The 13,397-nt window shown below is 43.7% G+C and overlaps 1 protein-coding gene across 4 annotated transcripts; it reads left to right on the top strand.

The window, feature by feature from the left end:
- Window positions 1–7,147: 7,147 nt before the first annotated feature.
- On the top strand, window positions 7,148–12,221 carry LOC147616022 (long chain acyl-CoA synthetase 9, chloroplastic-like). Of its 4 annotated transcripts, none has more exons than XM_086778662.1 (13): window positions 7,164–7,241; window positions 7,371–7,481; window positions 7,582–8,104; window positions 8,322–8,402; window positions 8,540–8,812; window positions 8,977–9,108; window positions 9,216–9,389; window positions 9,479–9,708; window positions 10,200–10,317; window positions 10,407–10,538; window positions 10,624–10,758; window positions 10,842–11,048; window positions 11,288–12,221. In XM_086778662.1, exons 2-13 carry the CDS (start codon window positions 7,438–7,440, stop codon window positions 11,450–11,452), a joined length of 2,214 nt encoding a protein of 737 aa, XP_086634788.1. In that variant the 5' UTR covers window positions 7,164–7,241; window positions 7,371–7,437; the 3' UTR covers window positions 11,453–12,221. The 4 variants fall into 4 exon arrangements, with proteins under 4 accessions (XP_086634786.1, XP_086634788.1, XP_086634790.1 ...); XM_086778664.1 differs by having other exon boundaries at window positions 7,166–7,241; window positions 7,378–7,481; XM_086778661.1 differs by having other exon boundaries at window positions 7,199–7,241; window positions 7,330–7,481.
- The last annotated feature ends 1,176 nt before the right edge of the window (window positions 12,222–13,397 follow it).

Below are 13,397 nucleotides of genomic sequence, written 5' to 3'. Positions count from 1 at the left end.
AAAAGAGGCCCTTGCTCTGGCTTAAGGCCAAGGTAAGTCACCATGAACCAAAAAATATCTCTCTAAGACAAGTGGAAGCCTCACCATCGACTAAACCCCTTGACTAGATGTAAACTTGGGATTAAATCAAAGCTCGCTTCTAAACAATAGTCTCATGAACTGATATTAACTATAGTCATAGTAAAAAAAGCTTCCAAATCATTATTAATACCAACTATTTTTACAAGGCTTGAATTGAATCTATAGATAGTAAATTGAATCCATTGAGAGCAAATATCCTTTTGATAGACATGACTAACTAGTAACCTTACAAAGCAAATATCCTTTTGATAGACATCATTAACTGTCACGTAGGCTGTAATGCCTGTGTGACCGACGGCAGACCGGATGGCCATGTCCGGGGTTCAGTGGGAGAGGACGCCCATGCGGATTCATGGGCGGCCAGGCTAGTGTGGACGGCAGGCCACACACTATATAGCCTGGGGGATGAGGGGCAATCCTCATTCTTCCTCTATGGCTGAGTGGTGAGCTAGAGGCCGTCCCCTCCTGTGGTAATGCACGTAGCGGCATTACAGGTATCTAACACTGGTATCAGGGTAATGTCACGTAGGCTGTAACGCCTGTGTGACCGATGGCAGACCGAATGGCCATGTCCGGGGTTCAGTGGGAGAGGGCGCCCATGCGGAGTCATGGGCGGCCAGGCTAGTGTGGACGGCAGGCCACACACTATATAGCCTGGGGGATGAGGGGCAATCCTCATTCTTCCTCTATGGCTGGGTGGTGAGCCAGAGGCCGTCCCCTCCTGTGGTAACGCCCGTATAGCGGCGTTACAGGTATCTAACACTGGTATCAGAGCGTCGGTTCGATTGGGTCGTCAGGGTCCGCGTCGCGTGACCGGGGGACCGGAGCCCACTCAATGGTTTTCAACCATTCATCTTCTCATCCTTATCTCCACAATGGAGTGTGTGGAGGGAGGCGGCCATAATTGAAAGAAAGACATTTTTGAAGGGAAGAATCTCTCTCTCTCTCTCTCTCTCTCTCTCTCTCTCTCTCTCTCTCTCTCTCTCTCTCTCTCTCTCTCTCTCTCTCTCTCTCTCTCTCTCCGTCACACACAACAAAGCGAATTGCAGGTAAGCATCTCGTTTTTTTTTCTGCGTTGAAGCTTGTATGTGAAACAAATTTTCGGTCGTTTGAGGGGGGGCGAAGACTACCCGTAGCATTGTGTGCGCCGTTTGAGGTGGGGCGAAGAGCACCCATAATCGCCGTTTGAGGGGGGGCGAAGATCGCATACAGGCGCTGTGCAAAAGGCGGCCAGCCTAGCGGGCGGCCTGCCCATCCCACAGGCGGCGGCGGCGGCGGCCAACCAACGCAGCAGGCGGCGGCCAGCCAAGCCAGTGCAGCAGGCGCCACCAGAGCAGAGAAAAAAAGAAAAATAATAAAAATAAAAAATTTTTTATTTTTTATTTTAATTGTTCATTTTTAATAAAATTAAAAATGAAAGTAAATTAAAACGGATCCTCTCTCTCGGCTGGGGAGGGATAATCCTGGCAAGGGATAATCCGACTATTCTCTCTCCACCACACTGCTCATTTTATTAGCGTTTTTTTTTGTAATTTTCGAGTTCTGGCATTGTTTTTTTGCAAGAATTAAAGATGTCTGCTAGACGTAGTGTGTCCCCGCCTTCTACTTCTCTAGGTTTTTCAGGTCTCTTGTCCTCGGTTGCGGGTTTGACCCCGATCGAATTGTCAGGCCGTACACGCTCGACCGTTGTCCGGTCCGGAGTGCGCTCGTCGATCACGCTTGATCCGCTAGCGCCCTCCTCGTCTATTGACCCTGCCTTAGGACCGAGCGAGCCTGCAGTGGCCGCATTGGCAGATGACCTCTTTCTGGCCGACGAGCCAGAGGACATGAACACCGACGTCGCCGAGGGAACCGAGGAGGACCTCTTGGATTATGACGACGACGATTATGACCAATTGGACCCTGCTGATGTCCTGACAGAGACGGAGCTCTCTAGTGGACTGTTTAAATATCTTAATGCCAAACTTAACAATATGGGTAAAGTCCAGGCTGATTTAGTCTCCACACGGTTAGATGCACTGACAGCCGCCTCGGCTAGGGCTCCGACTCCTCGTGGTAGCCGAGCTCCTGCGGCACGGGTGAGCGTAGCCTCGCCAGTGGTTGCAGGAGTACAGGCCGATGCACCTGCGGGGCTGTCCATAGCGACAGCTTCATCGTTATTAAAAACTTAAAACCGCCTAGTTTTGGTGGCGAGGAGAAGGAGAGAAACAAAGACTCGGTCAATATGTTTCTAGCAAAGTGGTCAGATTTGCACGCGTTGCGACAGCAGCCTAGCTGTATACAGCCTGTAGAGGCTAGCCTCTCATTAATAACCGGCAAAGCGTACAAGTGGTGGATGAGTTTGACAACTCATCCTGCCACTTGGACGGAGTTTGAAACGATGTTTCGAAAAGAATTTTTGCCTGTTAATGAGGCAGAGAGAAGCTGGGAGTTATGGGACAAGTGCTCGATGGAGAACAAATCCCTAACTCAGTACATCTCAGACTATAGGGAGATAGTACTCAAGCTAAAGGGAATTGATGCATTCCAGACATTGCGAGGCTTTAAAAGAGGCCTCAAAGATGATTACCTTGAGTACGTAGAGCCCTTGCAGCCTAAAGACTTAGCAGAGGCAATTAAGTATGCACAGATATTTGATGACATCAAGTGCCGTAGTGCGCGTGGTGGTTCAAGCAGGGCTGAGGGTAGTGAAAAGAGGAGGTCAGGCCTTAAAAGAAAAGGGTTCCGCAGTGATAAACAAGGGGATAGGATACACCAGGAAGGACAGGGTGGTCATTGGTCTAAAAAATCGCGACCATCTAAAAATCGCGACCATCTAAAAAGAAAAGAGACAGCGAAATCCAAAAGAAAGAGCAGTATTAAAGCACGAAAGGAAAATCGCTGCTTTAATTGCAATGAAGTAGGGCACACGAAGGCTGAGTGTCCAAAGCCTAAAGCCAGCACGAGTGGCAAAACGAGCTCAAAAAAGATGGTAAATCTTCTAGGCAGTTGCATACAGTGCAGAGACTCCCTCTCAGTTCCGCAGAGTTCAGAGAGGTGACAGCGTGTCATTGTGATGAGCATCACGCTTATTCAGTGACACCTGCGATGTGGCAGCCTACTGTAGGTCTGCATGACATGGTGCGCATGTATGGCACCATAGGTGGCCGTAGAGTCAGTTTTTATTGATGATGGAGCTAGCCACAACTTCTTGAACTACTCGTTAGTCAAGAAGTTGGGGTTGATTGAGACCCGGAGTGATCATGAGTATACTGTTGGCCTAGCCAACAAATATGACAAAACGGTATGGAATACCGTAGTATTGGGGGTCCCATTATCTATGCAGGACTACGAGGCTCCGCTTGACTTTCAGGTCATGCACTTAGCCAGAGCAGACGTATATCTAGGCGGTGGTGGCAGGGAGTGGCTATATGGCTTGGGCCCTAGTCTAGCTCGGAATTACTTACATAATACGCTATGTTTTGAGCACGGAGGTAGAGTCATTACCCTGCAGGGCGACCGTACTGTCCCTGCCACACCACTTATTTCCTCCATGGAGCTGTGTACAGCGGTCCGCACGGAGACTAGATAGCAGAGGTATATGCTTGTTACCCTCTTTTGAATTCTGTTTCCGTAGATGAAACGATAAATGATGTTTGCGTAGACAAACAAGGAAAACAAGATAGCCTTGGACGAGACCCACTGTTTGAAAACCCTGTTTGGCATGCATGCGATTCAAACAAGAAAAAATCCAAGGTGAAAGAGACATTAAAGAAAAAGTACGTAGATACTTTAATGAATTTATTAGAGGAATTTCAAGATGTTTTTCCTGATGATCTACCAGATGGTTTACCACCATTTAGAGAAGTAGACCATGGCATCGAAGTTATGCCAGGATCAAAACCTATAAGCAAACCTGCTTATAGATTAAGCCACTCCGAGGCACAGGAGATGAAAAAACAATTGAGGGAATATTTGAACAAAGGCTTTATTCGGCCTAGTTCAAGTCCGTGGGCATCGCCTATTCTTCTGGTAAAGAAGAAAGACGGATCTATGCGGATGTGCATAGATTATAGGGCTCTTAATCAGATAACGATTAAGAACAAGTATCGAATGCCACGCATGGATGAGTTGTTTGATCAACTCTATGGATCGAGATACTTTACAAAAATAGACCTGAGATCAGGATATCATCAGGTTAGAATTAAACAAGAAGATGTTGCGAAGACAGCATTTAGGACCCGGTTCGGGCATTTTGAGTTTTTGGTTATGCCATTTGGGCTAACCAATGCTCCAGCGACGTTTATGACGCTGATGGACAGCATTTTACGTCCATATCTGGGAAAATTCGTAGTAGTTTTCCTAGATGATATTTTTGTGTACAGTAAGACACAGAAAGAACACATAGAGCATTTGCATCTAGTGTTCGAGTTGTTGCGAGAGCACAAACTATTTGCAAAGAAGAGCAAATGTGAAATTTTTGAAACAGAAATTCACTACCTTGGCCATATTATATCCACCGATGGTAAGCGGATGGAGCCAGAAAAAGTAGAGGCTATTCTTAAATGGCCAGCGCCGAAGAATCTCGAGGAACTGAAGATTTTTCTTGGCATGTTGGGGTTCTATCGACAGTATGTGAAGGACTATGCGAAGATCGCAGTCCCGTTGAGACTGACCAGTTACGGTCAAAAACTAAAAACATTAGTTGGGAGAATGCCCAATAGAAAAGCTTTGATAAGCTCAAGGTGACTAGCAGCTGCACCTATTTCGACTATTGTCGATCCAAATGAGCCGTTTGTTTTGGAAACAGACGCTAGTAATGAGGCCATTGGGGCCGTACTTATGCAAAGGGGACGCCCAATTGCATTTGAGAGTAAAAAGTTAGATCATGCGCAGCGTAACTACTCGGCTCGAGCGAGAGTTACTAGCGATAGTTCATGCACTGAAAAAGTGGAGACACTATTTATATGGTGCTCTTTTGAGGTCCGGACGGACCATGAAAGTCTGAAATGGCTTTCAAGTCAAAATGAATTGAAGGGTAGAAAAGCTCGGTGGGCGGAGATTCTACAGGAGTTTGACCTTCAGATACATTACCAGAAAGGTAAGTATAACGTGGTGGCAGATGCACTTAGTCGCATGCCACAGATTAATGAACTTAGTTTCACAGTCTTCAAGAATGATTTCTTGGAGTCACTACGTGGTTTATGTGAGCATGATCCATCTTTTACAGAGGTCTGGCGCGCTGTACGCGTACGCACTTCTTCATAGACGCGACCATCTCCCTCGTCGGCACGTGTTGCTAGTCCGGAGAGACTGGCCGAAGGTGCAACGGGAAGGGAAGCGAGCGTTAGTCCGGAGAGACTAGCCGTGCGCCTATGTGACCGACAGCAGACCGGATGGCCATGATTGGGGTTTAGTGGGAGAGGACGCCCATACGGAGTCATGGGCGGCCAGGCTAGTGTGGACAGCAGGCCACACACTATATAGCCTGGTGGGGGATGAGGGGCAATCCTCATTCTTCCTCTATGGCTGGGTGGTGAGCCAGAGGCCGTCCCCTCCTGTGGTAACGCCCGTAGGCGGCGTTACAGGTATCTAACATTAACTATTTGGGAGGAACATGTCATTCCATGTTTGTACTATGTGTGAAAGGGCGCAAGCTTCTTATTGATTACACTTTTCACTCGACTCTCACACAACGATTCAAATGCAATCTTGGATATAAATTATAGTTTGCGTGTACACTTTCTACATCCGCTACCAATTTTCGTACAATTTTACAATTTGGAATACGTGTTGTCTTCTACTTGGTTTTTCTTCCAACTTTATAGATTTGCTTGATCAAAGATGCCGAGTCTTACAGAATGATGCAATTGCTAAAATGTTTGCTCGTTTTAGTTAGCTACACATGGCTAAGTACTTATTATTCTTTTATCCTTAAGAATTAGTATGATTAAAATTTTCTTTAATTTTTAGAGTTGTTAATTATTACACTTATTGATAAAAGTAAACTGTTTTGATGGCTTTTATATTTGGGAGACCCACATAGCAGCCCATGTGGGACTATAAAATGGGCCTTATTTAAAGGCTTGAATCTATCTTTGCCAAGATAGGCTTGGTTTCTATGGAGGGTGCCTTAGAGTCGGTTCGCAAAAGGCAGATGGACACCCCACCATAGGGGTGTCGGTCTCTGAGATGACACCTTTAGGGAAAAAAAGCGACTCACCTCAACTGTTTGACCCGATAGAGGACAACTCCACATTTTTGTAAAAAACAAGGCTGACCTACCTACAACAACTGGTGAGGTTTTAACTCAGTACCCACCCACTTCGAGATAAGCAACTTAACCACTTGGGCTAGAATGATTTATTGAAATCCATGGGTGTCAATAACTCTTTGTTCTATCTGGCCACTGCTTGGTTGTGCCATATTCCTAAAGTGTGCGAACCGACACTTAGTTGCAGAGAGCTTGGTGGGTGGCTTATGCGAAACTAGAGATTGTTGGCAAGTGGGAAGAGGAGTGTGAAGATAGAAAGTGGGAAGAGGAGTTTGAAGAGGATTGTGAAGACAAAACCTAAATAATTTAGAAGAAAGTTTGGAGACCCACCTCATTGATTACTTCTTGCAATCAATGATAATTTAGTAGAAAGTTTGGAGACCCGCCTCATTGATTGCTTGCAACAAAAATCAAGAGTTTATTGGTCTCCATCATTGACTTATCTGGTGCTACCACCACTCAAAAGTTCAATTTAAAGTCTGAGCATTTAAAAAAATTGTAAAATTGCAAAATAACTCAAAAGTTCAATTTAAAGTCTTAGCATTAAAAAAATAAAACACTCCTCATAAGAAAATTATAGAGTGAAGTGATAAAAGTGATGGTACTAAGTAATATGGTGTAGAGTCGTAGTGAGCATATATGTATATAAAGCTTTTTAAAATAAAATCTTGACTTGAATTTTTTTTAAATGTATACTTATACAAGTTTTTTGGTCATATGTATATTTATATTTATGACTGCTTTGCCGGAAGCACACACGTGGGGCGTTTCTATTTGAGGAAATGATCCTAGCTTTTCAGCTATGACGATCCCAGGAATTGAACCTTGAATAGCCTGCTTTCATCTCCATCCTCTCCTTGCTCGCCATCGCAGCCTGCTTCTCGCGGCCTTCGCTTCCCATCTGCTAGTATGGACTTCTGATTTGCCGGGCTCTTTTGCTTCATGCAGATTCTAAAAAAGTTTTTTTTCTCTCATGGTTCGCCTCGTCGTGGCAGTTTCTCTCGCTATGGATGCATCTGATTTTGCTGATTGTTAGCTTTTAGGGCTCGAGGATGCATTCGACCTAGCGGATTGCTCGTTTCCTTGAGTTTTTAGAGGCACAGATGCTTTCAACCGTGCTGGTTGCTCGATTCTATGAGATTTTAGGGTTTGTTTTTCTATGGATGCATTTACTGTTCGATTCTCTTAATTTTTAAGGTTCAGGGTTCACTATTCCTGGCTAAGTGCGTGATTATCTGAGACTATAGGGTTTTCTGGATGCTGATGTTGATGATGCCTGTTTGCAACGCTGTATTGCAAAAAGCTTCTCGTGAAGTAATGGTACCCATCTTCTTAGGCATCCTTCTCCCAGTGGTGCTAGGGTTTGTGGTAAAGAGCAGATCGGGCAAAGATGGTAAGGAAAGAGGAGTGACAGTAGATGTGGGAGGGGAGCCCGGCCTGGCAAAAAGAAACCACAGGTTTGAAACCCTCGTGGAGATCCCATGGGAGGGTGCCACAACCCTAGCAGCCCTCTTTGAGCAAGCATGCAAGATGCACACCTCGCAGAAGCTGCTTGGGACGAGGGAGCTAATCAAGAAGGAGTTTGAGGCCGGTAGCGATGGCAGGTCTTTTGAGAAGTTGACCCTTGGTAGCTATGCATGGGAATCATATGGCGAAACTTTCAAGCGAGCCTGCAACTTTGCATCAGGCATTGTCGCGCTCGGCCATAATAAGGGGGAGAGGTGTGCCATCTTTGCTGAAACACGGGCTGATTGGTTCATCGCTTTGCAAGTAAGTTGTGCAATCATGTCTTCCTTGGTTTTCGCATTCATCTATTTTGTCTATTGATACTTATGACGTTTGTGGAAGCTAATGCTCCCAGACGAGATTGGAAAATTTTCAAGAGGGAGGCAGTCAATCTATTTATCAATCTACTTACATAAATGGCTGGCTGCTTTCGCAGATCTGAATTTTAACAGGTTAACGGATCAATGGTGTTATTTTTCAGGGTTGTTTTCGTCACAATTTTTCAGTGGTTACTATCTATGCATCTCTGGGTGAAGATGCTCTTGTACATTCTCTAAATGAGGTAACAGCATGATGAAGCTCATGTGATTTCAGAGTTTGACAATAGATCTGAGGGTTATATTGATATTTGGAACCAAGTTTGATTTTGTTGCAAGTATTGAACTGTCTGTGACACACTGGTTAGTTGGTTTGTGGCAGACAGAAGTTACCACAGTCATTTGTGACCAAAAACAGATGAAAAAGCTTACTAACTTAGGTGAAAAGTTGGAGTCAATTAAGCGTGTTGTGTACATGGAAGAATTGGGAGAGACATCAGAGCCATCATTTTCTTGGGTGCCTAGCTCCTGGACCATTGCCTCTTTTGGCAAAGTGGAAAGTTTAGGACAGGAATATCCATTGCAGCCAGACTTGCCTGTGGCAGGAGATGTTGCCGTTATTATGTACACTAGTGGAAGCACAGGTTTGCCAAAGGTGAGATTTACTTTTGAGTTTGTGCTCAGTGTTTTTATCAACTGAAGTTGTAGTAAGCATGGGATGAAGGGTGCCAAACCACATGTATTGTTGTTTGAGGTACTGGTAGTCTGAAACCTTCATGCTTTTATTGAACTCTTGAATTGGTCTGGAATTTCTCACAGGGAGTGATGATTAGTCATGGGAACATGGTGGCCACAGTTGCTGGAGTTATGAATCTTGTTCCCAAACTAGGTTCTAAAGATGTGTATCTGGCATATCTACCACTTGCTCATGTTCTTGAGCTTGCTGCTGAGGTATTCTGCTGTCCCTGGAGTTAGTGTACAATTCAAAATCAAGTTCATGTTCACATGATTATCATCGATTATCTCTCTAATGGTTTACTATGCTGGGGCCTGTGCAGTGTACTATGTGTGCAACTGGGGCAGCAATTGGTTATGGAACTCCTTTAACTTTAACTGATACTTCAAGTAAAATCAAGAGAGACACCAAGGGTGATGCATCTGAGCTGAGTCCAACTCTCATGACTGCAGTTCCAGCTATCCTTGATCGTGTTCGTGATGGTGTCAGAAAAACTGTAAATTGTTCTACTGACTTCTTTATGCTGTCACATGTTGAGCTTCCAGCATAGGATTGAAGTAAGGTCGTATTTCCATGCATCAATAGGTGGAGGCCAAAGGGGGAGTTTCAAAGATACTTTTCAACATTGCTTATCAAAGGAGACTAGCAGTCATGGAAGGGAGCTGGGTTGGAGCTTGGGGTCTGGAAAAGCTTTTGTGGGACACCCTTGTTTTCAAAAAGATTCGGGCTGTTCTTGGAGGGCACGTCCGTTACTTGCTTTCTGGTGGAGCTCCTCTTTCAGGCGACACGCAACGATTTATCAACATTTGCATTGGGTAATTTTCTCTTTGGCAACCATAGGTGGGGCTATATTCTAATGTATGAGAGCCCTGAATTGTTTCATTGTTCCTGGCTGTAATTGTAATATTTTCTAAAGAGATAAATTGCTCTGGTTTGCTCATATGGCTAACGTTCTGGTGCAGGGTATGGTCTTTGTTCAGAAGACTTCTTCTCTAGAAGCACAATATCATTTTTATTATGAAACCCTTGATTGTATAGTGGCTCCACTTGTGCATAGAGTGTGTACATAGAGTGTGTCAAAACAAGTGCTTCTTTACCCCTTTTTACTATGACAGGACATTCGAAGGGCTTTATGGAATGCTTTACCATGAGACCCTCTTTTTGTACTCAATTTGTGTTCTAAGAGATTGTGATTAACCCATTCGGTAACCTTTTTAGTAGCTATGCAAATAAATTGTTGTCAAAAAAGACAATCTTTGTTAATCCGGTATATGATAAATGTTACTACAACATGTGTTATGTGCAGCACACCCATTGGCCAAGGCTATGGTCTTACCGAGACGTGTGCAGGAGCTACATTCTCCGAGTATGATGATATAACAGTTGGTCGTGTTGGCCCACCTGTTCCTCATTGTTATATTAAGGTATGCTGCTGTCGCATTCTCCAATCAGAAAGAGGGTTAATTCCTTGTTGGAAAGTGTAAGCTCAATGTGTATGCTTTTTATTTGTCAGTTGATCAACTGGGAAGGAGGAGGATATGCAATAACAGACAGTCCAATGCCAAGGGGCGAAATCCTGATCGGAGGACCCAGTGTCACGCTTGGATATTTTAAGAATGAAGACAAAACAAATGAAGTTTACAAGGTGCACATCATGGGCTTTTATAATTTCAATGTCTACATGCAGGTAGGTTGTGGAAACTGGGATGCCAATTACATGCAATGTGCAGGTGGATGAGAGAGGTTTAAGGTGGTTTTACACCGGTGACATTGGCCAGTTCCATTTAGATGGGTGCTTGGAAATTATTGACCGGAAAAAAGACATTGTAAAGCTTCAACATGGTGAATATGTTTCACTTGGGAAGGTATGATAAAATCATGTGGGGGAAGCTGGCCAAATGTCAGGAGTTTGTGATATTCTGAGTGTGATCACATTTAATTTTTACAGGTGGAAGCTATTCTCATGGTAAGCCTGTATGTGGAGAACATTATGGTACATGCTGATCCCTTTCACAGCTATGCTGTTGCCATATTAGTTGCATCGCAGCCGGCCCTCAAAAGCTGGGCTCAAAAGCAAGGAATTCAATACAAGGACTTTGATGAACTTTGTCGAAGTGAAGAAGCAATCGAGGAGGTTCTCCTGTCACTGCAGAAGGTAAGTAACAAGCAAATGATGGGGGTAGAAGATAGCTTTGCATTGTCACCAAGCAAGAAAAAATAGTGCTCAACACATACATGAAGTGCTTGAGATGACACCAACTTGACTAAGCTTTAGTTGGCATTGATGCTTTTGCCCACCAACTTGACTAAAATTGGTGCCATTTCGTTCGAAACATGCGATACGGTCTGTCTGCTTTTTCTCACTAATGTGGCTGACACTTCTCTACATTGCAGGTTGGAAAGAGTGCCAAGTTAGAGAGATTTGAAATACCAGGAAAAATCAAGCTTTTGTCCGAACCTTGGACTCCAGAGAGTGATCTAGTCACGGCAGCCTTAAAACTTAAGAGAGAGAACTTGAGGAAAGCGTTTGCTGATGACTTGAAGTCGCTCTATGCTTAAGCATTAGAAACCCCCTGTAACATTTTTGAGCCATCTGTAAAGTGGAGTCTTGGCACACATTGCATTCAAGGAAGGTTGCTACTAAGAAGGCGGTTCCGTGTTACAGAGTTCAACATTTAGTGGTACTAAGACAGATTTACACTTTTGATTTTAATCCATCTTCACCTGGTCTCTCGGCTCGTCCCTAGATTCTACGTGCTTAGTGCTTCTTCAACTATTCTCTAATCATCCTTAGGTCCTATTTCCACTCCCTGTGTTACTCCCTATTGTTATTCGCTAGTCTTACACAGAATTTCCGAGCCCACAGATTATAGACAATCTTGCTCTTGTCTATGAAGAATTGTAGCCCCTAGCTTATTAGTGAGAAGGCTACCTAAATTGACTTCAAAGCAATAAGGAACACTATCAAAGGTATTGCAAGCTCAAGCGCACAACTCTTGGCTAGTTCCAAGATAATTGGAAGTAACTATTTAATGTGGGCATTGCCAATAGAGAGATTTTGGAGATAGATCCTTGTCAAGGAAGATCGAGGCCTCATACTCTAGGTTGATACAGTAGTTCTGAAAATCAATGGTGATATACTATGCTGATGGAAGGGGAGAAAGTGTGTGCTCCAGGTTCATCACTCTTGGAGATAAGAGGTTGACAATCTAGTTTCTTTCATCTTTGATAGTTCATAAGTGTCATCACATTTACGGTCAAATTATCATGACAATTTACTCAAATTTTGTGAGTGGTGGGAAGAGGATTTTTATTTATTATATTTTTGTATAAGGGGAGAGAGAGAGCATAATCCCAAGATAGTGAAAGTTCTGCCTCTTATAAAGGAATAGATAGACCTTCCTATGTTAAGTTTTAAGATGTCCCATCAGAGCATCACCCTTCCTACTTGAAAATTTGATGAGGATGGCTTTCACACTTGTTAGGTGAGTTAAAATCCTTCTTATGAGGGAAAGACAGTTGGAAAATGTGAGTACCATAGACAAGTGTCCAATTGATTTGCTTGAAAGGCACGTTTGCATCAGCACTATTAGATGCATTCATTGTCCATAATGTTGCATAAACATCATCACATGAGGCTTGGAAATGTTAAGAGAAACTCCAAAATTAGCTTATAGTTTTTTTTGGCCTTGAGATGCACTCTTATGCTAGTCACACAAGTAAACTTAGTAGTATAATGCAATAATTAGCAAGTATCGGTGCTCCAGCTTATAGTGATAATTCCCAAAGAACTTGGCTCATGAGTTACAATGTTGAGGAACCTACCTAACATGGATTTGGATCGAGTGCAAGTTTCACTCATGGAAGAAAATATGCTAAAGAGACATTCTTCATCAAGTTTAGACATGCATAGTTTTGGCAAAATCAAAGTGAGGTGTCATTGTTGTGGCATAATTGGACATTTTGCCAATGACTTTTGAAAGAAAAACAATGAATTTCCTAACATAGCCTAACATGCCTAGATCTTGAAGTATGGACATCAAAAGGTCGTGAAGTTGTTGGTGGGTTGGAGAAGTGTGAATAGTCCAAGATTATATGTCATGAAGTTGATGTGCAAGGTCCAGTGTTATGGTTCGGAACCAATGCACAATGGCAACATATTGGTGATAAGCTTTGGGTAGCTCTGTTAATAGTATGTAGCTTCTCCAGGTAGCATGGGAGGTAGACGCTGTCGTGACGTGTGCGGTCTAGCCGGGAACACACTGGGTGTCTGGCTGTGAGAGTTACGTTGATTTGCATTCACTTGATTTGATTATTCAGAGAAAATAAATCCCGCCAAACCTCCTCCCTCCTCTCTCAGAGACGCATGTACAAGGGGAAAAAGGTATCTCTCTTGGCTAAACACCAAACCATCATGTTCATCAAGTCTTCAATTAAAGCAAGAACATGGCCCAAACACCGTCAGCACCCATTACACATAGCTTCATGAGCAATAAGACACCAA

The sequence above is a fragment of the Cibotium barometz genome, chromosome 39 (genome assembly GCF_041138505.1).
Source record: "Cibotium barometz isolate CiBa-2024 chromosome 39, ASM4113850v1, whole genome shotgun sequence".
Classification (NCBI taxonomy): domain Eukaryota; kingdom Viridiplantae; phylum Streptophyta; class Polypodiopsida; order Cyatheales; family Cibotiaceae; genus Cibotium; species Cibotium barometz.
This window is presented reverse-complemented; position numbering and strand designations above follow the sequence as displayed.